The sequence below is a fragment of the Trichechus manatus genome, unplaced genomic scaffold (assembly GCF_000243295.1).
Source record: "Trichechus manatus latirostris isolate Lorelei unplaced genomic scaffold, TriManLat1.0 scaffold00026, whole genome shotgun sequence".
Classification (NCBI taxonomy): domain Eukaryota; kingdom Metazoa; phylum Chordata; class Mammalia; order Sirenia; family Trichechidae; genus Trichechus; species Trichechus manatus.
This window is the reverse complement of record NW_004443962.1, coordinates 19,884,777-19,908,697: the sequence shown is the minus strand read 5'-3', so window position 1 is coordinate 19,908,697 and position 23,921 is coordinate 19,884,777. Positions and strand designations below refer to the sequence as shown.

At 42.4% G+C, this 23,921-nt stretch overlaps 1 protein-coding gene across 2 annotated transcripts in view; it reads right to left on the bottom strand.

The window, feature by feature from the left end:
• Positions 1-2,006: 2,006 nt before the first annotated feature.
• DRD3 (dopamine receptor D3) overlaps positions 2,007-23,921 on the bottom strand; it is a 65,703-nt gene continuing 43,788 nt past the window's right edge. The window contains exons 3-7 of one of the 2 annotated variants that reach the window (XM_023728855.1): positions 19,983-20,125; positions 9,429-9,625; positions 3,472-3,607; positions 3,325-3,372; positions 2,007-2,331 (exon numbers count right to left, since the gene is read on the bottom strand). In XM_023728855.1, coding sequence (XP_023584623.1) covers positions 2,135-2,331; positions 3,325-3,372; positions 3,472-3,607; positions 9,429-9,625; positions 19,983-20,125 — 721 coding nt within the window. In that variant the 3' untranslated portion in view covers positions 2,007-2,134. Of the gene's footprint in view, positions 2,332-3,324; positions 3,608-9,428; positions 9,626-19,982; positions 20,126-23,921 lie in introns of both variants that reach the window. The other variant, XM_004373669.3, reaches the window with a different exon arrangement.

Genomic DNA, 23,921 nt, shown 5'->3' with positions numbered 1-23,921 from the left:
GGCTCTTTGTTCTTTTTCTTCCCCTTATTCCCCCTTCCTCAGATCTTTACCCTCTGGTGGGAGGCAGTGTGCAGAGTGGCTGATTGCATGGACTTGGGAAGCAGACAGATGTGCATTTGAATCCTGTATCCCACTTCCTAACTGTGTGACCTTGGGTAGATTTCTTAACCTCCCTCTGTCTCACCTTCCTCGTCTATAAAATAGAGTTTGTCTTTCTAAAGTTCTCAAAAAGGTTGAATGACTTGATGTCAAAAAAAAAAAAAAAACAAAAACCTAATCCAAAACATTTACTATCATTCTTTCTCACAAATATAAAAAATACTACTGCTGCCTATGCTTCTACCTTTAGAACTCAGGTTTCAGCATGGAGTTCTATGGACTTTTACCTGACTGTCCCAGTGTTTTGTTTTTATTTTGCATGGAAAAGGCTAGGAATCATGTGCTTTTGCTTCTGCAGATACTTAATTATGTCAGTACCCAGCTTTGCTTGCACCAAAAACCTACTGAGCTAGAGTGGCACACGATACAGGAAGGACAGGGCAGACAGACTTTTCCTACCGAGTTACAATGTAAGCAGCGTTATAGATGATAACATTTTTTAAATTCTGGCATTGAAAGCATTCAGGAGTAACAGGTAACTAAGTCACTGGGGATTTGTATATTTTATTATACACTTATGGGTTAGAGGAAGAAAGATGGGGCAAGGGCAGCCTAGGATTCTTTGTAAAGCTCTTGTGCACTTTAAAGTTTTAATAGCATTGCAGCAGGTATCAGTCATGCCTCTGTCCTAACAGCTCTTAGAAGTAATTTATTGAAGTTGAGAATGACAGCATTTTGTAAATTGTTCATAAATTGAATCTTGATTCTGCAATCAATAAGAAATAGCTCTGTAGGTGAGAACATTCAAGTTCCTTCTAAATGTATTTTGAATGACATTTACAAGCTGTTTCTAGTATACCTTTAGTCTAAATTGTCGGAGACGTGCAGTTTAGAATCTATACTAGGAATTTACAGAGGCTGTCCATGTGATGGCTGTGGGAAGCCACCCTGCCAGTGCCCTCAGCTCTGAGGTCCTCTGGCAGTCTAGATGAGGCCCCACCATCCTTAGACAAGTAAATGGGCAAACAGGAGGAGCAGTGGGCTCCCTGAGGGCAGAGGCTGTCTTATTCTTGGTTGTATATCAAGCAACTGGAGGTGACTGGCACTTAATACACACTTAATTCTTAGTCTCAGGGATCTGAAAGTATTGAGTCCCTGTTAAGCAGGAGGTGGAAATGTCCTGGGTAGAAAAATGTTATGAAAAAGCATATGTAAAGCATGTTCTGAACCACAAGATTCAACAATGATACTACAGCAGGAATTTTCCTTCCTTTATCATTTACCGTTCCCGTCTTGAATTGCTCTGGAAGTTCAGACTCTGAGACTGCCTCAGAGGGCAAGTGAATGGAATCGAAGGACCTTCTTAACTACAGCTGACATACAAGGGGAGCAAAGTTTGAAACGAAGCCCAGGTCCCAGTGTGGGACAGTGTCTCCATGGGATGAGGAAATCCCTCTCACCAAATATAGCCAATTCGACTCTACACAGAGGTAGAAGCGCTGGCCTTGCCATTCATGTCTCAGGATACAGTGAAGGAGAAACGCATAACTGAGGAGGAATGAGCCCACACCGGTACAAGGTTAGTGTGACAGTCAATCAGAGGTCTGAAGGCAGAGAGACTGTCTGTTCTGCAAGATGGTTTACTGGCTGAGATGTCAAGGCCCCCTGGCAAGTTGAGAATTATGAAATCCATTCATTTTGTCTTCACTGTAATGAATCATGCCTCTGATGACAATTTTGTTTGTGTAAAGTCATGTTTTATCAGCTTGTTTCTGAATTATTGCTTATCAGTCACAGGCCCTCACCACTTGAAGATTGCCAGAATGAAGTCAGATTTTAACTGGGGAGGTAGAACATTCTGTTTTGGAGGGAGCAGTTGGTTACATCTGCTATGCAGGCATGTCCTGGCTCCAGGAATCTTCTTCCAACCACGTACTGGAGGACACCCCATAGTGTGTCTGAGCAGGCCCTGGATGGTGGCCCAATGGCTCGGCAGCTACAGGTGGGCACAGGGAGTAATCCTTTCTCTCCGCCTTTAGCGAGACAGGATCTTGAGGAAGGCTTTGCGGAACTCGACATTGAAGGTGGTATAGATCACGGGGTTGAGGGCGCTGTTCACGTAGCCAAGCCACGTTGTGGCACTGTAAAGCTCTGGGGACACATGGCATGCTTGGCAGTGGGTATTGAGAACGTGGGTCAGGAAGAAAGGCAGCCAACAGACAATGAAGGTCCCTAGGTTGCAAATGAAGAGAGAAACTGGGTAAGGCATTTGCTTCCTCCTTTTTGTTACTACATGATTCACAGTTGACTATTTTATCCCATACCCATTTAATTTTTACAACAAACTTCTGAAGGCCTTTGACCCTGAACCAGTTTTCTCGTTTGATCTATAGGGACTTATTTACTAGTCTTTTCTGTTTCTCATTTCAATTCAGATATTTATTTAATGTACACCCATGCAAGACATGATCCTAGGCTGTGGTAGGGAAGAAGACCTTACAGATGCAGTAGACACAGTTCCTGAGGGTGAGGAGATCACAGCTAGGAGATCTAGTAAAGTCCCTAACGGACGAGGAATGGGGTTTGTCAGTGACACTGAACAGGCTGAATTGCCTTCACTAACCCAATACGGTACCCAAGACTTGTCAGTTTTTTATTTCTTTTGTTAAATAAAGTTTATCTTCTTCTGTAAAAATTCGTCCTGATTTTATACATTATGGAAAACTTGACAAATACAGAAGAGTAGGAAGAAGGAAAATAGCCACCCACCATTCAAAGACAATCACTTTTGACATCTGGTGAATTTGTTTTCAGTCTCTTTCTCTGCATTTCAAATAATCTAGTTGTTCTCATACCATATGACAGCAGTGTTTTGCATCCCTCTTTTTTCATTTATTTTTTTTAAAAAAGTAAGCTTTTATTAAATATCCAATATATGCCAGAAAATTTTATTAAATTGTTATCTTATTTGTTAGTTGATTTATCCATGATAATGTCATATGATAGACAAGAAAACACAGCTCAGTTAGGTGACTCTTTTAGGTTTACAAATTTCAATCTAGGTCTTTTGAATTTCCACCAGAGTTAACGTTTATACACAAACGCTTTTCAATTCAACATTTTATAAATATTATAGTCATTGAATTTCCAGTTTCAATCAAATGTGGTTACTCTAACAACCTCTACCAGCTCAACCCAACCCAAGCCAACCTGACCCAGACTTACCAAGTACAATGACTAGCATCTGGGTTGCCTTCTTCTCCCTGAGTGGCACTGCCCGAGGTTGCAGGGGCCCCAGTTTCAGGGATGTTGACAACCGGCCATTGCTGAGTTTTCGAACCTCTAAGCTGAGCTTGGGTGCCATGGTTGGGCTGAGGGAGTTCCCAGTCCTCTCCTCTCTTTTCAAATCGCCTTCCCCTTCTTGGAAACCTGGCTGCCCCAAGGCAGTATCTTGACAGATGCTGTAATAGTGCTTTAGCTCCTTGTGTGCCTGGCCAGGGGAGAGGGGCTGCAGGTGTGACAAGAGAGGGTCCTCACATTTCTGGGGATATTTTTTATCATCTGAATGTTCCTGAAAGGGAAAGAGAATGTAAATAAGGAACAGGAAACCATCATTGTGTGAAACCTGCAAGAGGGAGCACCTGACAGAGTGGTGGAACCACGGAAAGTTCTGGTAAACGAAATCTGCTTCTGACTTTAGCATCTCCACGTATAGCATATTTGAGAACAACAGCCTCTTGAGGAGAGTAGCATAGGATTGTAGGCTGGCCTTTTCAAGTTAGAATGACCTGGGTCTACAGAGGAACACTTTGTATGACACCAAACCATTACCGTCGAGTGGATTCCAGCTCATAGCAACCCTATAGGACAGAGTAGAACTGCCTGACAAGGTTTCCAAGGAGTGACGGGTGGATTCAAACTATCGACCTTTTGGTTATCAGCTACTCTTAACCACTGCACCACCAGGTACCACAAGCTGTAAAAGCTGGAATGTGGGAATCTTTACAAGACAAATGACTCTGTTTCTTGAACAAATAAATTGCAATAGCAATAGTAATAATTACTAGTTGCAAATTAAGGTCCTTATTTGAATTTTGTTTCAAATAAACCAACTGTAAAAACATTCATAAAATGATTGGAGATACTTGAACACTAACTCGATAATTAATGACACTGTTGTTGTTGTTAGAGTCTATTCTGACTCATAGAGACCCCATGTGACAGAGCAGAACTGTCCCATAGGGTTTTCTAGGCTGTAATCTTTATGAGAGCAGATCACCAGGTCTTTCTCCTATAGAGCCGCTGGATGAGTTCAAACTGCTGACCTTTCAGTTAACAGTTGAATGCTTAACCATTGCACCACCAGGGCTCCTTTTAATGATATTGAAACCAAAACCAAACCAAACCTGTTGCCATCGAGTCGATTCTGACTCATAGAACCCTATAGGACAGAGTAGAACTGCCCCATAGGGTTTCCAAGGAGCAGCTGGTGAATTCGAACTGCCAACCTTTTGGTTAGCAGCCTGAGCTCTTAACCACTGTGCCACCAGGGTTTCCTTAATGATATTAGGTTATTATTATTAAATTTTAGTATGATGTGGTATTGTGGTTATGCTTTTTTTTTTTTTAAAGAGCCCTTATCCTTTATATTTATGGGTGAATTGATATGATGTTTGGGATCTGCTTCATAACATTCCAGTGGGGGAGTATGAATGGTGGTGGAAGTGGAGATGAAGTAAGATGGGCCAGGAGTTGATAATTACTGAAGCTGGCTGTTGCTACTGGGTTTGTTATATCTGTCTTTCTACTTTTTAATTTTTTTTGAAATTTTTAATAATAAAAAATTAACAAAGAAACTCCAGGATATTCATCTCAGCTTTCCCACTTAGATAGACCCTTGGGCAAATGAACTAAATATCTCTGTGCCTCATTTGTAAAACTGGTCAGTAATGTATATATCTCCTTCACAGAGTTATTGTGGGGATTAAATGAGGTAATATATATATATAAAATGCTTAATGCAGGAACAAATACAAAGTAACCATTTAATTAATGTTATTAATTGACTCTTATTTATTGTTATCAAATTTACACGTTAGAGCCATGAAGTTCAGAGAGAGTAAGTGTCTTATAACGGGTCGCGCAGGAATGAAGGAGAACACAGACTCAAACCCTTTAAAAGAACAGATATTCACAGCCATGTAGTGTCGTGGAGTATAGTGTAGTGTATCATAAAGAGTAGCTTTGTGAACAGACAGATCTGGATGAACTTGGACAAATTGCTTAACTTCTCTGAGTTTTGGTGTACTCACCTATAAAATGGGCATAATGATAATACTTCCTTTATAATGGTTGCTGTGAGGATTAAATAAAATGAGACATATAAACTATCTGATAAACCAAAAAAAGCAGACCCATTGCTGTCGAGTCGATTCCGACTCATAGTGACCCTGTAGGACAGAGTAGAACTGCTCAATAGAGTTTCCAAGGAGTGCCTGGTGGATTCGAACTGCCAACCTTTTGGTCAGCAGCTGTAGGTCTTAACCACTATGACTCCAGGGTTTCCACAGGATCTCAATTAGTGGAAACTATTATTTTATTATTATCATCATTAAGGATGCTCAGAATTATTATTCAGTTGTTGTTGTTGTTGTTACTGAGGCTGATACCTGTCATAAAATATTGTGACTAGGGAATAAACAAGCAAAAGAAGCTTAATTATTGAGAAACATATTCATTTTATCTGTGTATAGAAGGAGAAAGTCCCAATTAATCTTGGAAAATTTTGAAATTTTAGAGTTGGGAGGGAGCCAGAGAGTTTTGAAGATTCTCACTCTACCTTCTTGGCTATCTGATTGATCCCGTCACTCTCTGGTTTCTCCCACTACTCCCTCAAAACTTCCCTCTGCACGGATCAACTGATGCTTTATCAGTGATCATAGCTCAGGGGTTGACTGCCAATTACGGTTGGAAAAGAGCCATAAAAGCCTTTTGCCCTGCTCTTCCTCCTCTTCTCCTGTCTTACTTGCATCTCTTTTGAGTTGGCCCCTCTATGATAGTGTCGTGGTTCTACCTGTATTTGCAGAGCTGGGGTAGAGTTAACTATAGCAATATATATTCCAGGGGATACTTTGCTCCTTGTCTTCTTTCCCATCATTCTTTGGGTAAGAAAAGAAGTTGGGAAAATGGGTTTGGGATGAGTTGTGTCTGTGAGTATAATACTGAAGTTGTGTGGATATGTCTGGCCTTTTTTGGAGGGGGTGCCCAACATCTGAACTGCTTTCCATATTTGAAGACCCAGACACTGTGTCAAACTTTAGCAGGAGGCTGGACACTCCAGCTCCCACTCCCATGACGGCCAGATATTGACTCTTCTTCCCCTACACTGGCGGCTAGAGCTGTGGCATATGAACCAAGCCCAGTCACTCAGAGATTCCCACCTGAGACCTTGATGTGGAGCTAGTGAAGCAAGGAGTCATCAGAATTCATCTAGCAATGGTGACCTTCAGTGTCCAGTGTCCTAGGTCTCCTAAGCAGATTTCTCATTAGACATGAACAACATCTTCTGAAACTGCTCGTCAGCTTTGTAACTGAGTCTGTGAACTACCTGACAGCTTTCCAGTAAATTCCTTTTCTACATAAGTTAGCCAGCATTAGCAACCAGGAACCCTCACCGGTATGGGAAGTTTTCTGCTGTTTTTTTCTTAGATCAAGGGATCACAGTTTTCCAGATACACAGTTCTGGCACATTGTACACACTCAAAAACATTTTTTGAATGAACAAATGAATATATGAAAGTAGTCTTTGAAATTATTTAATGTTTTTAAAACTTGATCCACAAAGGTATTCTTAGATATTCTAGGATAATTTTGTTTTCTTTTTGATCAGATTTTTAAATCATTAATATAAGCATATTCTGTTTTATCTGAATGATCACTTTATAACCAAGATTTGTTGATGAAATGAATAAATAAATGAAATTATTGACACATTTCTTCAGAGCCTGTGTTTTTGATTGAGCTGGCACCTAGCGATCTAAAAGTGACAATATTTAACTTCTAATGCATTATTCCTGAAACTAGGGGCCTGGAGACATAGTGGGAATGTGTACGGAATCTCAGATTTGAGAACACTGATCTAGAACACACTATATCCATTTTAAAGATGTGGAGACTCAGTCTTATAGAAGGAAGTGATTATCCCACAATTATACGTTGGTTACATTGGTGAGTATGTTTTTCTGCCCTCTCTGCAACCTCTTATCATTGCCTCCATGACTGGCATGAGGAGATGCTGGCTTCCTTGGGGTCGGGGTGGCAGAGCACTCTACTCCCAGATGGCAGGTCAGAATCGAATTCTTCACGCTCCTGGTAATGCCAGCCTCTTGGTTCTCCAGTCTCTTCCTTTGTAGCCACTGCTTTTCCTCCTTTTGACCTTGGAAGCTGTTCAGACCTTTTATCTGTTATAAACAACTTTAAGTCTATTATCTACCTTTTATTATTTACAGCAGAGTTGGCTACACCAGGCCTGTATAAAAGTGGTTGGTTAACTACACAGAGTTTGGACAAGGCTCATGCTTTCATCATTGTGGGTTTTTGGGGCTTTATTCCTAACAGCTTTGTAGTTCAGAGAAATGCAATACTGGTCTTATATTTAATATCTTCAGGCTCCATTCTGCACTATGGTTGCTACAGAGAGGCAGGGCTGGCTGCATTTCAGAGAGCAAGGTTCAGGGTGGCCATGAAGTTGTCTTGGCTTTCCCCACATTCAGAGTCTTGAATTTCTCACATTAGCTCCCTTCTCTACTTTCCTCATCTACGTCCATGTTTGTTTCATTGACACTCTGTTCTCTTTAATGCAGGTGGCTCTAGATGGCATCTTCACACCACATCCAATAGTCATTGGGCTCCAATCATTGGTATCTAGCCCAATAGTCATCTGCTTTCTGAATATCATTTGGTGTTACCTCTTCTGATGCTTAAATCAGGCAGGATTTCAGATCTGGCATATATAATAGCACAAGTGTAGGGTTGGGCCAAGATTCCATTTTGGGGTGGGAGTGGAATCAGCACAAGCTGGCATATTGGGAAAGAGTCTCTTATTCTTTTCCTACAGCCGAAGACATAGCCTACTTACCATTTTCCCCGTGGCATCTGATGGAAATCTGGCCCTTAATGAAAACTGCCGAATGGGGTGCAGCCGAAGACAGGTAGACTAGGGTAGGGTGAAGGAAAAATAGTCAGTTGTGGATTAAGTTCTTCATAGTTGAGCTACGTAGATAGCAATTCTTTGAATGAAATATGTTTATATCCTCAGATGTGGGTCCTGATCTCCTATTTTATGGGAACCAATAGTCTTGTTCTGTTTAAGTCTTGGGGACTTCAACTTTGGGAGTCTGAACTTCACTCAGGCGATCAAAGGTTGACCTAGACACCCAGGTGGACTTGCCTTCAAGGTCAAATTCAGTTCTTATTCTATCTGTGAAGCTCTTTCTTGAGCATATTGATCTCTCTTCTTATAATGTACACAGCACTTAATATCGGGGTGCTTAATTGTCTTCCCCTCACATTTAGCAAACATTCAATTTGGTTTTGAGCCATTGATTAATTTTGAGTGGAGGTGAGTTTTATGTACTTATCTATATTCTAAGCTCCATGAATGCAAAGGCTGTATAGTATTCCCACTATCCCTAGCAGATTTTAAGTGATCCACATGCATCCATTCATGCTTCGGGTATACTGTGAGTAAACTACCTTGTGCCAGGCACTAGGCTAAGCAAATTCACAGCTCAAGCAATTGGAAGATCGGTGCTGAGGCAATGACTTTCTTTTTCAGAGTCTAGAAAGACCCAATAAAATGCTATCATTGGGATCCCATACCATCAGCTGGTCATTGCCTTGGCACAGGGACAGATTAGTAAGGAAAAAATGTTTCCGTGGAACCCAGTGATTCTTGACATGAGCAGCCTGGACAATAAGTCAGTCCTGGGAACCTACCAGCAGTGCATGGTACAACTGCCACATGAAACCCTTAAGCCCTTGGGAGATCTGAACTGGTGGCTATTTATGGAGAATGAAAGACCTCGAAGGGAAGCAAAACAAGCCCAGAAACTAGCTTATCATCTTTCCAAGTAAGGTGGGCTGTAGAGAAGACTGTCAATGCACTCTTGAGATTGGATTTCCTACCTCCAAAGTACAGCCAATACAGCAGTTGAGAGGGTAGGTCTCAGATCTGTGTCTCCCATGTGCAATGTACAGGCAAAACCATGTGCCACTACAGGCTGTGGGGGTGGGTGTTGTGCTCCCTCTGCCCCCTCCCGGGTGCTTACTTGTTGGGAGAAGCTGGGCCTGACACTGATGCATTGGCTATTCTGCCGAGTGAGGATCCTTTTTCGTCTCCTCTGTCTTAACACCACATAGATCCTTGCGTAGACGAGGACGGTCACTCCAAAGGGCAGGTAGAAGGACACCACTGAAGAGTAGATGACAAAATCAGGGTTGGAGATGGAGCAGACACTGGGGTCCCCTGTGGGGAGAGAAGGAGAGACAATAAAGCTGTTTGCAGACCCGGGAGAAGTATTAGACTTCAGTGGGCAGCACAAAATATGGCCCCATGTATCATGTGGTGTGTCCACCTTCTTATCCACATGGAGCTTTGACAAGCAGAGTTGCTCATCCCACCGACAACCTCATCCTGTCCCAGCTCAAATTCTGTCTCATCATGGAGACATCCTCGAGTTTCTCAGTCTGAAGCAGGTCTTTCTCCTTCGTGCACTTTACTTTTGCCTCTTTTGTGCAATCACCATACATGGCCTGTGTAGTGAGGACAGAGGGAGGCAGACGCAGACACCTACGTTGTCAGCTCCTTGAGTGCAGGAGCTCTAATTCATCTTTGTATTACTCGCAGTCCACTTAAAAAGAACATTTACCAATAATTACATGGCAGACATTGCCCTGCGCTGGGGCTGCAAAGATGAGTAAGACAGCATTTCTGTCCTTGAAGGAGCTCACAGTCGACACAGACGATCCCTTCTGTATGACGTGCTAAGTGTCACACAGAGTAATGCAGATGGGAGGCTGGGGGAGCACCACAGAGCAGAGGGTCCCGGGAGGGATGCACCTTCCAGAAGAGGGCCTGCTGGTGAGGTGGCATGAAAGGATTCTTGGAGTGCAATGAAAGGAAGAAGACTTCTTTGCTGTAAATGCCCAGGTCACTAGTTTTGAATCCGGGATGTAGGGCAAGTGGTGCCTGCATACAAGACAGGCAATTCGGTTTTTCAGGGAATCCCAGCACTGGTCAGGAGTGAGAGGGAAGGGGGTCGGTAAGGACATTGTCACCATGGAGGCAAATTGAGGAGGGTCTTTGTCCCTGGTTTATATCCTGAAATGCTTCTGCCACTCCTTCTTGGGGAGGCCCTGTACCTTTTCCTCCTTCACTAGCAGGTGCTGAGATTCCTCCTGCACAGAATGGGGCCTGGGACTTGCCCCGTCATGGAAGAGAAAAGGGAAGTGCACTAACATCTCCCAGGCATTGTGCTAACGGCTTTGCACACACTATCTTATCTAATCATTGTGGCAACATTATGTGAGTCAGGTGCTATTTCTATCTCTACTTTCAGATGAGCAGACTAAGGCTCAGAGAGGGTCAGTAAGTGGCCCGAGGTCACACAGCCTGAAAGCAGCAGAAGCAGGATGTGTTCCTCCAGTCAGTCTGACCCCAAAGCCAATGTTCTTTCTGTGATTTTGACTCTCCCTCTACCATTGGGACATGGTGCATTTGCAATTCATCGAGCACTGTCAGCATCAGCTGTTGCCAGCCACACTGGACAATCTCCAACTCGAATCTGGCCTTGGACGATATAGTACCAGCGTGAGGCATCAAGAGTAGGCAGGAGCCACATGCGCCCTTCATCCTGCTTCTTAATCTTCTGAAGTATAGTGGAGGCCAGACAGCCCTAGATGTGTGTGTTGGGTTGAATGGCGGCTCCCCAAAACATATGTCTACCTGGAACCCGTGAATGTGACCTCATTTGGAAAAAGGGTCTTTACAGATTTAATTAAGATAAGGATCTCAAAATGAAATCATCCTGGACTTAGGGTGAGCCCTAAATCCAGTGACAGTGTCTTTATAAGAAAAGGACAGAGGGAACCACATGACACAGACACAGAAAAGAAAGATGTCAGGATGTAAAGACAGGCAGAGACTAGGGTTATACAGCCCCAAGCCCGGGAATACCTGGAAGAGGCAAGGCAGGATTCTCCCCTAGAGCCGTCAGAGGAAGCGTGGCCCTGCCAACACCTTAATTTCTGACTTCTGGCCTCCAAAGCTGTGAGAGAATAAATTTCTGTTGTTTTCAGTCATCACGTTTACGGTAATTTGTTACCACAGTCCTAGGAGACTAATGCAGTGCAGACCTAGATCTGCCGTTTACTGACTGTGTGACCTTAGGCCTTTACTTAACTGTGCCATGCCTCAGTTTCTTTATCTGTAAAGAAGGGTAAAATTATTGCCACATATGATGGCTGTGGAAGTCCCTGGGTAATGCAAACAGTTAACACGCTTGGCTGTTAACCAAAAGGTTAGAGGTTCGAGTCTACCCAGAGATGCCTTGGAGAAAAGTCATGGTGATCTACCTCGAAAAACTCAGCCACTGAAAACCCTGTGGAGCACAGTTCTATTCTGACACACATGGGGTCAACATGAGTCGAAATTGACTTGGCGGCAACTTTTTTTTTTTTTTTACAATGGTTGTGAGAATAAATAAGAATCAATGATAGCTATTATTGTTTATTTACTATTATTATTTACTTCCCCTGAGTTTTTTAAACTGAAAAAATTTCATTTGGAATGGAAATTTGGAGAGAGACTTATGGCAACAATATTTGTGGGGGAGAGAAGGCAGCAATAGCTAAGAACTAAGAAGGACAGAAATGGTGTGCTCATTGATCGGTGAGACTATACTGCCATCAGAATCTTTATGTCCTACTCCCAAATTCTCTGCTTCTCTTGGGGTCAAATCGAAAAAACCCATTGCTGTCGAGTCGATTCTGACTCACAGGACAGAGTAGAACTGCTCCATAGAGTTTCCAAGGAGCACCTGGTGGATTTGAACTGCTGACCTTTTGGTTAGCAGCCATAGCTCTTAACCACTTCACCACCAGAGGGGGTAAAATTAATGTGATCTCAAGACCAGAGCCTGGTCGGCATCCTTTAGGAAATGGCTCATAAAGCCTTGAACAGTGGTCACCAAATTGGCAGCTCCTGGTATTCAGTATTCCGTTGTCATCTTTCTGTGGAATGGGCTCAAATATGGATCTCTTCCAGTTGGTTGGCCAGGTAGCTGTCTTCCAAATTTCTCGGCATAGATGACTGAGTGCTTCCAGGGTTGCATCCATTTGTTGAAACATCCCAGTTGGTATTCCGTCAATTCCTGGAGCCTTGTTTGTCACCAATGCCTTCAGTGCACCACTCGTCTGTCAGTTTGTCACGCTCTGGTGGCTTGCGTGTTGCTGTGATGCTGGAAGCTATTCCACCAGAGTTTCAAATACCAGCAGGGTCACCCACGGTGGAAAGGTTTCAGCACCATAGTTATTGAATGAATACATGAATGTTGAATAAGTGAGCAAAGTGTACAAATAATTATTCTGTAAGCAGCCACTGGACTGGAAGAGGAAACCCTGGTGGCACAGTGCTTAAGAGCTCAGGCTCCTAACCAAAAGGTTGGCAGTTCGAATTCTCCAGGTGCTCCTTGGAAACCCTATGGGGCAGTTCTACTCTGTCCTTTGGGGTCGCTATGGGTTGGAATCGACTCGACGGTGACAGTTTTGGTTGGGTTTGGACTGGAGGATAGTGGGGGAGGACATGGAGCTTACTCCTCATTCTCTGATATTAGGGCTTCTTTATCCCAATTTATCTCAATATTTAAGGAGGAAAGGATGATGACAAGGATTCATCTGCTTCATTCATTCATTCAAGGCATTATGGTTGGTGATATAAATACTAAATAGCTCTATAGAGGGCTCTAAGAGGCTTTTGTGGGCTAGCCTGGGAACCTGAGCCCCATAGTGATGGGAACAGCAAGGCCTAAAGCAGGTTGACTTGTACTTCATGTACTTCAGACTCATCAAAGGATTTGACCCCTAACTTGTTTCCAAAGACAGGAGATCCTGGTGAATCTGATTTTAGGATGAGTCTGTTACCCTTTTATGCTTCTCAAACCAAGCGCCCCCAGCTTCAATGTTCTGAAAGCCAGGTAAGGTGTTCTATTACTAAAATCAAGTGCTCACACGCTTCCATTTCTCTTTTCCTTTTTTCTTTTTGGCTTTAACAAAGAGAAATTCATTCTTTCACAGTCTAGTAGACTAAAAGTCTGAATTCAGCGCGCCAGCTCCAGGGCAAGGCTTTCTCTCTCTGTCAGCTCTGGGGGAAGGTCCTTGTCATCAATCTTCACCTGGTTTGGAACTGCTCAGTGTAGGGACCCCAGGTCCAAAGGACATGCTCCACTCCCAGCTCTTCTTTCTTGGTGGTATGACGTCCCTCTCCTCTCTGTTCACTTCCCTCTTCTATATCTTAAAAGAGATTGACTCAAGATACAACTTAATCCTGTAGATTGAGTCTTGCCTCATTAACATTTGCCTTTTTCAATAGAAAACTAAGCCAGGTAATAGGATTTTCTTAACTTTGAGTTTTTCCTCTCTTGAATGTTTCTTAAACCCTTATCACCAGACATTGCTTATTAATTCTAGAATTTCTTATCACACAATACCTATCTGATTTAGTATTAATTTAAATAATAGTTATTTTTCTTATTTTTGAAATGAAAGGGTGGGCTACTCATTCAGGGATCTTTCGGGCTTCTTCTAGCACTGACACACCATGTTCCCCTGCTCTTAGGTTGATGATGTGATTTTTGCCCAGACTGCTTGGCCTCTGCTCTGGGCAGCCAAGCCCCATATTCTTGGAACTCTCTGTGACCCAAGATCCTGTGTTATCTATGCATCCAGAAAAGAAGAGCAACTCCACTTTGGAAGAGACTTAAGTTCAACCTGTTCCCTGGCAAATCACAATTCCATGTGGCAGCCGATTTCATTAAAAGAAGAGTTCTATCAGAAAGTTCTTTTTTATATTACACTTCTGAGTGAAAGTCCATCCCCTTCCAGTATCAGGTGTTGGCAGTATCCTGCCCTTTTCCCCTCTAATTTTCACTGAGAGATTAGGAAAAATAGCTGAGAGAAGTTATTTGTATTGGGGTTTAGAATGAACTTGGGAGTGTCCTTATAGATGGGAGGGTTGCTGGAGAAATTGACATCTATCAAGACAATGAAGCTGTACTGTGAAGGTCAGACCAAGGCAGAGAAAGATAGCTGAGCTTCCTCACCTTGAATTCCGCTCACTAATTCCCTGAACAGTTTTCTAAGAAGAGATGGCTGATCTCCTCTGCAACCACCAGCAGAACTACCACTGTTGAGATCTTCACTGGAGCAGGTGCATACTTAAATTTTGAAGCACGGAAGTCTTTTCCAATAAATAATAATAATCACAGCAATTACACCAGCTAATATCCATTGGCCTCTTACAATGGACCTGACACACTGACACATATTTGAATAAGTGGAGGACTTGCTATAGGGCAATCAATAAACCTAAAAGTAAGAGAGAGACAGAATGATGAGAGAGAAGTGAGAGCGTACGTGCTAAGTCAGGGGCCCTTCGTGTCTTCTCAATTCTGTATTTGAAAATCCTTTAGGGAAGATGTTTCTGAGTTTTGTTTCTGAAGCAATAATGATCTCATGGGTTGCAACAACTCTACAATTAGCTCATCATTCTTCTTCACTTTAGATGTTGACATTAACTGGGAACTCTGTCTAATGTCGGATTTGAGACTCTTTTAAATGTCACCTGTCTGTGTGTGTGTCTGTGAGAATAAGACTGTCTCTCAGCCCCACAAATGAGTAAGAGGCACCACACTCACCCCTGGAAGAAAGCCACACAGTGACAGTGAGAGCCTTATATTACAAATCCCAGCTTAAAATGCATTTTCACGTAGAAACAAGGTTACAAAAGGTGACTTAGTTATCAGACTAACCCCAAAAGAATATTTAACACTCATGAAAAATGATATTCCAGTGCTGCACCGTTTCTGGTGTGTGTGTGTGTGTGTGTGTGTGTGTGTGTGTGTGTGTGTGTGAAGGGTCATTCAGTTAAAGTAACAAGTGAAAAGGATAATGCAAAGATAATAATAACATCATATTTTAGGAACACTCTGGGTTAACCAATATTGATTAGGTGACTTGACTACCTAACCTTTTACGTAGCAGAGAAACGAGCCTGACCTTGAGCAGATGGTATGTACTTGGCACTTCCACGTACATTCTCCCGTTTAATTCTCACTTAATTGCAAAGAACTTCTACGAAGGAGGTAGAGTGGAGTTACATCATATGAAAGGGGTTATATTCTAAAGTCAATGAGTAGAGTGAAAATTTGCTTTGAAAATCCCCCAAATTACACAAAAAGATATGCGTGGTTTTATTACAATGCTTCATAGTAAGTAAAGATGTATGATACATACAGAAACATCATATAAAGAGTTCATATGCAACATGTTATTGTAGAGATGAAGTTGCTCGGCTTATTTGTAGGAAGCCATATAAAAATAAACTTTTAAAACTTATCTGGGTAGTTGAATTTGCTTGAGTTTATGCTCCATTGCATTATTATTCCAAAATTCCCAATAAGGAAACTGAGCTCAGAAAAGTTAAGTAACACAGCTGGTGAGTAACAGAGCTAGAGTTTGAATCTAGGTTTTTCTGACTCCAGAGCCTCTATTGGTCTTTTTAAGTGTATTTTGACTTCTAAATCATTGTCCAGCAAATGACTTCTTTAAAACTATTCGTAAGTTAGACTTGGTTATTTGACTGGTATATAACAACCAAACCCATTGCCATCGAGCCTGTTCTAACTCATGGCAATGCCATGTGTTACAAAGAACTGCTCCAAAGGGTTTTCTTGACTGTTATCTTTATAAAATCAAATCGCCAGGCCTTTCTTCCATGGTGCCGCTGGGTGGCTTAGAACCACCAACCTTTAGGTTAGTCGTCAAGTGTAAACCATTTGCACCACCCAGGGATCTTGACTAGTATATGCATACCAGAAATTCATGAACCTGCGACACAGTAGGAATTCACAGCAGAAATTTAATGCACCAATGCAAATGGACAGAATAAGAAATCCAGATGAACACCAGCACTCAAGGCAATCAGCTCTCTCTTAGCAAACCTCAATGTTTATTTTCAATACCTGTAACTTTTCAGTGTATTCTAATAGCTTTCATTCAACACATGAAATTCCTGGGGATGGAAGATGGACATGGAACAGACACAGAAGACGCTGATCCATATAAAGTGTAAATTTGGCAGTGAATGCTTAATATCCCAAACATCTCAGATATAAACATTGTTCATCCATCTATCCATGCATCCATCCATTCAATAGAAGATGTACCATGTGCCAACCACCATGGCCAGAGTTTTTGTGTATTAAAATATAGGAAATACTCAGTAATTTGGGAATCTATATTAGTTCCAAATGCTAGAAATGATTCTTATTGAGTAAAAAGTTAGAAATATATATTTAACCTCAGGACTTTTATGATATGTTATTTTGAATTGTAGGTACATTATGAATTGTCATTTTTCATTAGCAAAACAATTTCACCAGATTATTGGAACCCATTAATATCTTAGTTTTTTAACTAGTACATTTCGTCAAATGATTACAATGACATTTAAAATATGGGTAAGTCAGGCTTTTCAAAATGAGAAGAAATAGCTGTGAACATCCATTAATAATCAGAACCTGGAATGTATGGAAATTGGAAAATTGGAAATCGTCAAAAATGAAATGGAATGCATAAACATTGATATCCTAGGCATTAGTGAGCTAAAATGGACTGGTATTGGCCATTTTAAATCGGACATCATTTATGGTCTACTGTGCTGGGAATGACAACTTGAAAAGGAATGACATTGCATTCATAGTCAAAAAGAACATTTCAAGATCTACCCTGAAGTACAATGCTGTCAGTGATAGGATAATATCCATACACCTACAAGGAAGACCAGTTAATACGACTACTATTCAAATTTATGCACCAACCACTGAGGCCAAAGACAAAGAAATTGAAGAATGTACCAGCTTCTGCAGTCTGAAATTGATCGAACATGCAATCAGGATGCATTGATAATCACTGGTGATTGGAATGCAAAAGTTGGAGACAAAGAAGAAGGATTGGTAGTTGGAAAATATGGCCTTGGTGATAGAAATGATGCCGGAGATTGCATGATAGAATTTTGCGGGACCAACGACTTCTTCATTGCAAATACCTTTTTTCACCAACATAAATGGCGACTATACACATGGACCTTGCCAGATGGAAGACACAGGAATCAGATCGACTACATCTGTGGAAAGAGACGATGGAAAAGCTCAATATCATCGGTCAGAACAAGGCCAGGGGCCGACTATGGAACAAACTATCAATTGCTCATATGCAAGTTCAAGTTGAAAGTGAAGAAAATTAGAACAAGTCCACGAGAGGCAAAGTACAACCTTGAGTGTATCCCACCTGAGTTTAGAGACCATCTCAAGAATGGCTTTGATGAGTTGAACACTGATGACTGAAGACCAGACAAGTTGTGGAATGACATCAAAGACATCATACATGAAGAAAGCAAGAGGTCATTAAAAAGACAGGAAAGAAAGAAAGACCAAAATGTATGTCAGAAGAGACTCTGAAACCTGCTCTTGAACGTCGAGTAGCTGAAGGAAGGGAAGAAATGATGAAGTAAAAGAACTGAACAGAAGATTTCAAATGGCATCCCAAGAAGACATAGTAAAGTATTATAGTGACATGTGCAAAAAGCTGGAGATAGAAAACCAAAAGGGAAGAACACGCTTGGCATTTCTCAAGCTGAAAGAACTGAAGAAAATAGTTAAGGATTCTATGGGGAAAATATTAAACAATGCAGAAAGCATCAAAAGAAGATGGAAGGAATACACAGAGTCATTATAACAAAAGAATTAGTTGATGTTCAACCATTTCAAGAGGTAGCATATGATCAGGAACCGATGGTACCGAAGGAAGAAGTCCAATCTGCACTGAGGGCATTGGCGAAAAACAAGGCTCCAGGAATTGACAGAATATCAATTGAGATGTTTCAATAAATGGATGCAGCACTGGAAGTGCTCACTAATCTATGCCAAGAAATTTGGAAGACAGCTACCTGGCCAACCGACTCGGAAGAGATCCATATTTATGCCTATTCCCAAGAAAGGTGATCCAATAAAATGTGGAAATTATCAAACAATATCATTAATATCACACACAAGCAAAATTTTGCTGAAGATCATTCAAAATCAGCTACAGCAGTATATCGATAGGGAACTGCCAGAAATTCAGGCCGGATTTTCAAGAGGACATGGAACCAGGGATATCATTGCTGATGTCAGATGGATCGTAGCTGAAAGCAGAGAATACCAGAAAGATATTTACCTGTGTTTTGTTGACTATGCAAGGGCATTTGACTGTGTGGATCGTGACAAATTGTGGATAGCATTGCAAAGAATGGGAATTCCAGAACACTTAATTGTGCTCATGAGGAACCTGTGTACGGATCAAAAGGCAGTTGTTCAGACAGAACAAGGGGATACTGCATGGTTTAAAGTCAGGAAGGGTGTGCGTCAGAGTTGTATCCTTTCACCATACCTATTCAGTCTGTATGCTGAGCAAATAATCAGAAGCTGGACTATATGAAGAAGAATGGGGCATCAGGATTGGAGGAAGACTAATAACCTGCATTATACAGATGACACAACCTTGCTTGCTGAAAGTGAAGAGGACTGGAAGCACTTAGTGATGAAGATCAAAGACCACAGCTTTCAGTATGGATTACACCCCAACATAAAGACAACAAAAATCCTCATGACTGGACCAATAAGCAACATCATGATAAGCGGAGAAAAGATTGAAGTTGTCAAGGATTTCATTTTACTTGAAATCACAGTCAACATCCATGGAAGCAGCAGTCAAGAAATCAAATGACATATTGCATTAGGCATATCTGCTGCAAATGACCTCTTTAAAGTGTTGAAAAGCAAAGATGTCACCTTGAAGACTAAGGTGTGCCTGACCCAAGCCATGGTATTTTCAATCACCTCATATGCATGCGAAAGCTGGACAGTGAATAAGGAAGACCAAACAAGAATTGATGCCTTTGAAATGTGGTGTTGGGGAAGAATATTGACTAGACCATGGACTGCCAAAGGAATGAACAAGTCTGTCTTGGGAGAAGTACAACCAGAATGCTCCTTAGAAGCAAGGATAGCGAGACTAAATCTGACATACTTTGGACATGTTGCTGGGAGGGATCAGTCCCTGGAGAAGGACATCATGCTTGGTAAAGTACAGGGTCAGTGAAAAAGAGGAAGACCCTCAACGAGATGGTTTGACACAGTGGCTGCAACGATGGGCTCAAGCATAACGATTGTGAGCATGGCGCAGGATTGGGCAATGTTTCGTTCTGTAGTACATAGGGTCACTATGAGTCGGAACCAACTCGACAGAACCCAACAACAACAACAACAAGTCAGGCTTTTCATTAATTGGAGCAGAACCTCTTACCCCTGTGCCAATAATTGATGAAATTTGCCTTATATTTTATTTATAACTAACAAAGTCCAAGACTTTGCTTATTCTATGGCATCCTCTTTTGATTACAAAGTACATTGACCAGAGGTCAGGAATTTCAGGGCTGAGCATCACTCACTGCCACTCAGGTGTGCTGCGAATCACATGGGCACTGGGAGTGGAGCCATTGTGGTTACCTGTGGTGTTGAAGCCAAAGAGGAGAGGGCAGGACACAGCAAAGGCCAGTACCCAGACGGCTGTGATCATAAGGGCCACACGCCGGCAGGAGCTCTGTCCTGTGCCGTGCTGGTAGTGAACGGGCATGACCACTGCAGTATACCTGAAAAGGAAAGGCGAGAGGACAGGCATGAAAAAAGGATGAGGAACTATCCAAAACACAAGTTGAAAGACGTGGTTACTGGTGAACTAATCATGTTGATACTTATAGTAAGAGAAAAAGAATTTAGTTGAAGAAAGAGAGAAAAGAGTGTTTGAGTGAAAATAGAAAGATTGAGAAAAGGTAGATGAAGAACTCATTGGGGTGGGGTGGGGGTACAGAGAAAGGGAGAAAGAGTAAAAAAAGTTAATATAGCAACACTAGATCACTGGAGAACTTGACTAGCCATGCAGTCACGCGCTCTGTATGGCTTTCTTTTCTCTCACAGTTCCTAAGACAATAGCAAAACTGTGCCCAAAGAGGATTTAACTTCGGACTCTCTTAATGATAAACTATTCCAAGTAGCAGGTTTTATAAGTAGAGCTGAGTAGTATCCAGTGGGGGTGTAAAGTCTCGTTTTCATGCTTTTTAGATGGCCAAAGCAGTTCCTTATTATTGTTGGACACTGTTGGCTTTTATGTGGCAGCTCCTCACACACAGTTCCGACTTCAGCTGGACTTACTCGGACGATTGTTCCACAATCATCTCCAACTCAAGATATCTGAAACAGATCTCCCCATCTCCCCACACCTTTTAATTTGGTTCCACTTCCTGATTTTTCTTTCTAGTGTTCAAGGCATCCAGACCCAACATTCAGGCCTTTGACTCTCCCTTGACCCTCCCCTATCATTTGCTCCCTCATTCATTTAACCCCTCATTCAAATCTTATTGAGTCCCTACTATATGCCAAGCCCCATGTTAGGTTCTAGAATTACAGGGATATGCAAAAGAGAAATAGTCTTTGCCCTCATTGACCTTAGAGTGGAGAGAATGGACAATAAAAAAGAAAACAAACATGTTATCATAAAATGAAAAGTACCATGGAAGAAATAAGCTGGGTGATGTGTTAGAGGGTAATGAGGAGGAAAAGAAGAAGCAAACTTACACAGAGTGGGCACAGAAGTGACTGGGGTAAGAGGGAGCCAGTCGTGAGGTGACGCAGGGGAATAGCATTCCAGGCAGAAGGACAGCAGGTCCTGTCAATTTATCCATTATGATGTCTTCCCAACTTGTCTACCCATCCTTTTCCTAACACTTGTTTTCTATAATGACCACAGCCTCCTGGAAGGTCTCCTGGACTCCAGCATTTTGTTCCTCAAATCCATATTCCACTCTGCTGCTAGGTTCCAAAAATAGATTTTATCATGTGACCGAAAAGCTCAAAACTCTCTGTGGTAGGTAGAATTCTAAGATGACCACCAGAGTCTTGGTCTGTATAATCCCTTCCCTTTGAGTAAGTCCAGAACTTATAAATATGATGGAATATCACTTCTATGATTATATTACTAATCGGCTGAAGAGGACAGATTATCCTAGGTGAGCCTGGCATAATTAGGTGATCCACTAAAATGGATTGGGTCTTTGCTGAAATCAGAAAGATTCAAAGCATGAAAAATTCCCCCGCTGGCTTTTAAGGAGCAAACTGCCATGCTATGGAGAGGGCCATGTGGCAGGGAATAGCAAGTGGTCTCTAGAAGCTGAGAATGTCTCCCAGTTGACAGCCAGCAAGACAGCAGGGGCCTTAGTCCTACAATTGTAAGGAACTGAATTCTGCCAAAAACCTCAATGAGTATGGAAGAGAACCCCAAACTTATACTATGCCTTGAGTTCAGCTTTGTGAGACCCTGAGCAGAGAACCCACTTATACTGTGCACCGACTTCTGACTTACAGAACTGAGAGCTAATAAATGGGTGTTGTTTTAAGTCATTACCTTTGTGGTTATTCATTACATAGCATTAGAAAACTAATACACTGTTAATATTCTTCCTCTTCTCATATGCTGAACTTCTTAGCCTTCCCAGTGTGACCTCAACTTACCTTGCCAAAATGACCTCCAACTGGTCCTCTTAACTCCAGCCAAATTAGCCCAGTGTTGAGTGCCCCTTTATAGACAGAGACTAGTGTCTTTCCTTGATCCACTACCCCTTGTTCCTCAATCTTGCCCTCCCTTAACCCCAGATCATGTCTCTAGCAACCTTTCAGCTCCCCTCCAGGTTATAGAGACCTCCGCCTCTGAGCTCAAAACGTCTCTGCCAATCAATCACATTGTTCTCCTGCATGCAATTGTCCTGCCTCATTATTGAACTTGCCTCCTGGCTGGATACAGATAGCCTCCATATGACCAGATCATAATGGCTCAGATCATGTTATAGCCCTGAGAGACCCCACAGGTCCTTAAACAAAGCAGTAAGAAGCTGTTGATTGATTGCCTCATGGATCCTGAGGGCCTCCTTCCCCACAAGAGGACAATTCTAATCCTAGCTAGACTCAAGCGGTCTAAGGTGTATAGCTGGGTCTACACATGCTCAATTTTTGTCTTATCAGTATCCAGGGAACCTGGAGGGCAGGTTCAGAGCAGAAGCCTCCTTAACCCTTCTCATGCACTTTAAGGCTTGGGGCTGAGGAAGGGATGGACAGATCGTGGCGGGAGGGGTGGGGGCAGTGCTCCACAGATGCTCCTCTTGTATATGCCCAGCTCCTGTGTGCCAGCCACACCTGGATCAGCTGCCTCTTGTTCGTCTGGCTTCAGAGTGTTAACATTTGTATTCTCAAAAGAGCAGCTTAAAGTCAGCTGTGAACGCTGAGATGTAGGAAAACTCTGCAGGCCTTGGTTTTGGCACCATCATGTGTGACAGAGGTGGCTTCTCTCTCAAGAGGGAGAAATAGAGGTCCTTATTTAATAAGGTCAAATTGAGATCCCACCACCAACCTCAAGGGATGTCTATGCCAATCCAGTGCCTTTCTCCTGATGCACAGATATTACATCCCATCCTGTGAATCTCTTACTCAGTTATGAAAGAGCAGGGCAAGGAGAACCTGATGTCCCTCCAAGTGTCGTGCTCTCCTAAGGACTTTAGAATCTACTGGGGTAGTGGGCTGGGGTTTCAAGTCAAATCTGTCTACCGGGGCCTGGCTGTTAGAGGTGATCCCTAGTGCACCTTGGAGAAGAGGCTGAGGCTGAGTCCTACAGCTGTCACGGCCAAACTGTGAGCTGAGGGTGGGGGAGGAAGCTGTTACCCACTTCCTCCTGCCCAGACCTGCACCGAGACCAAGGTTTTCCATTTGTATAATGTCCTTTGATGTAAAAGAACTCAACCTTTCTGTGCGTTTAGTGGTGTGCTGGTAAGTGGCCAAAAACCAGCTCTGTGAGGGAAACAAGCACTACTTTGTAGCATTTGCCAATTTTCATGGTGTAAATACTCCCACTATGACCCATTTTAAAGCTACCATCAAAGCTTTAATATCTGACTCAAAAAAATCCTGAAATGCGGCCAGTCAGCTCTTGCTAGCCAGTGCGAGCCGACTGTAGCCCACCACTGAGAGTTGCATGCTTGCCAGTTCCTTGGAGGCTACCATTAACTCACCAAGGCAGTAAGTGTGGAGATCACTTTACGAAGGAGGACTGGACACCGGAGGTTAAGTGATGAACCTAAGAGCCCACAGAAGTTGTTGCAGAGCCAGATCTTCCGCCTCCAAGCCCAGTGTCTTTCCTGAGTACCTGCCTCCTTCCCAAGCGCATTGACAAGTCTCTGAGGCCATTTGGGGTCAAGAACTTCCTTGGGAAGAGCTGCATTGGGAACATCACGGATGCCTGGAACTGAGTTTCCCCAATTAGCTTGATTCTGTTAATTCCCTTGAGATGGAGGGGGTCATCGCTGATAAAATGCCCATTCCCAGGCCATGTCTTTGGAGTTTTGA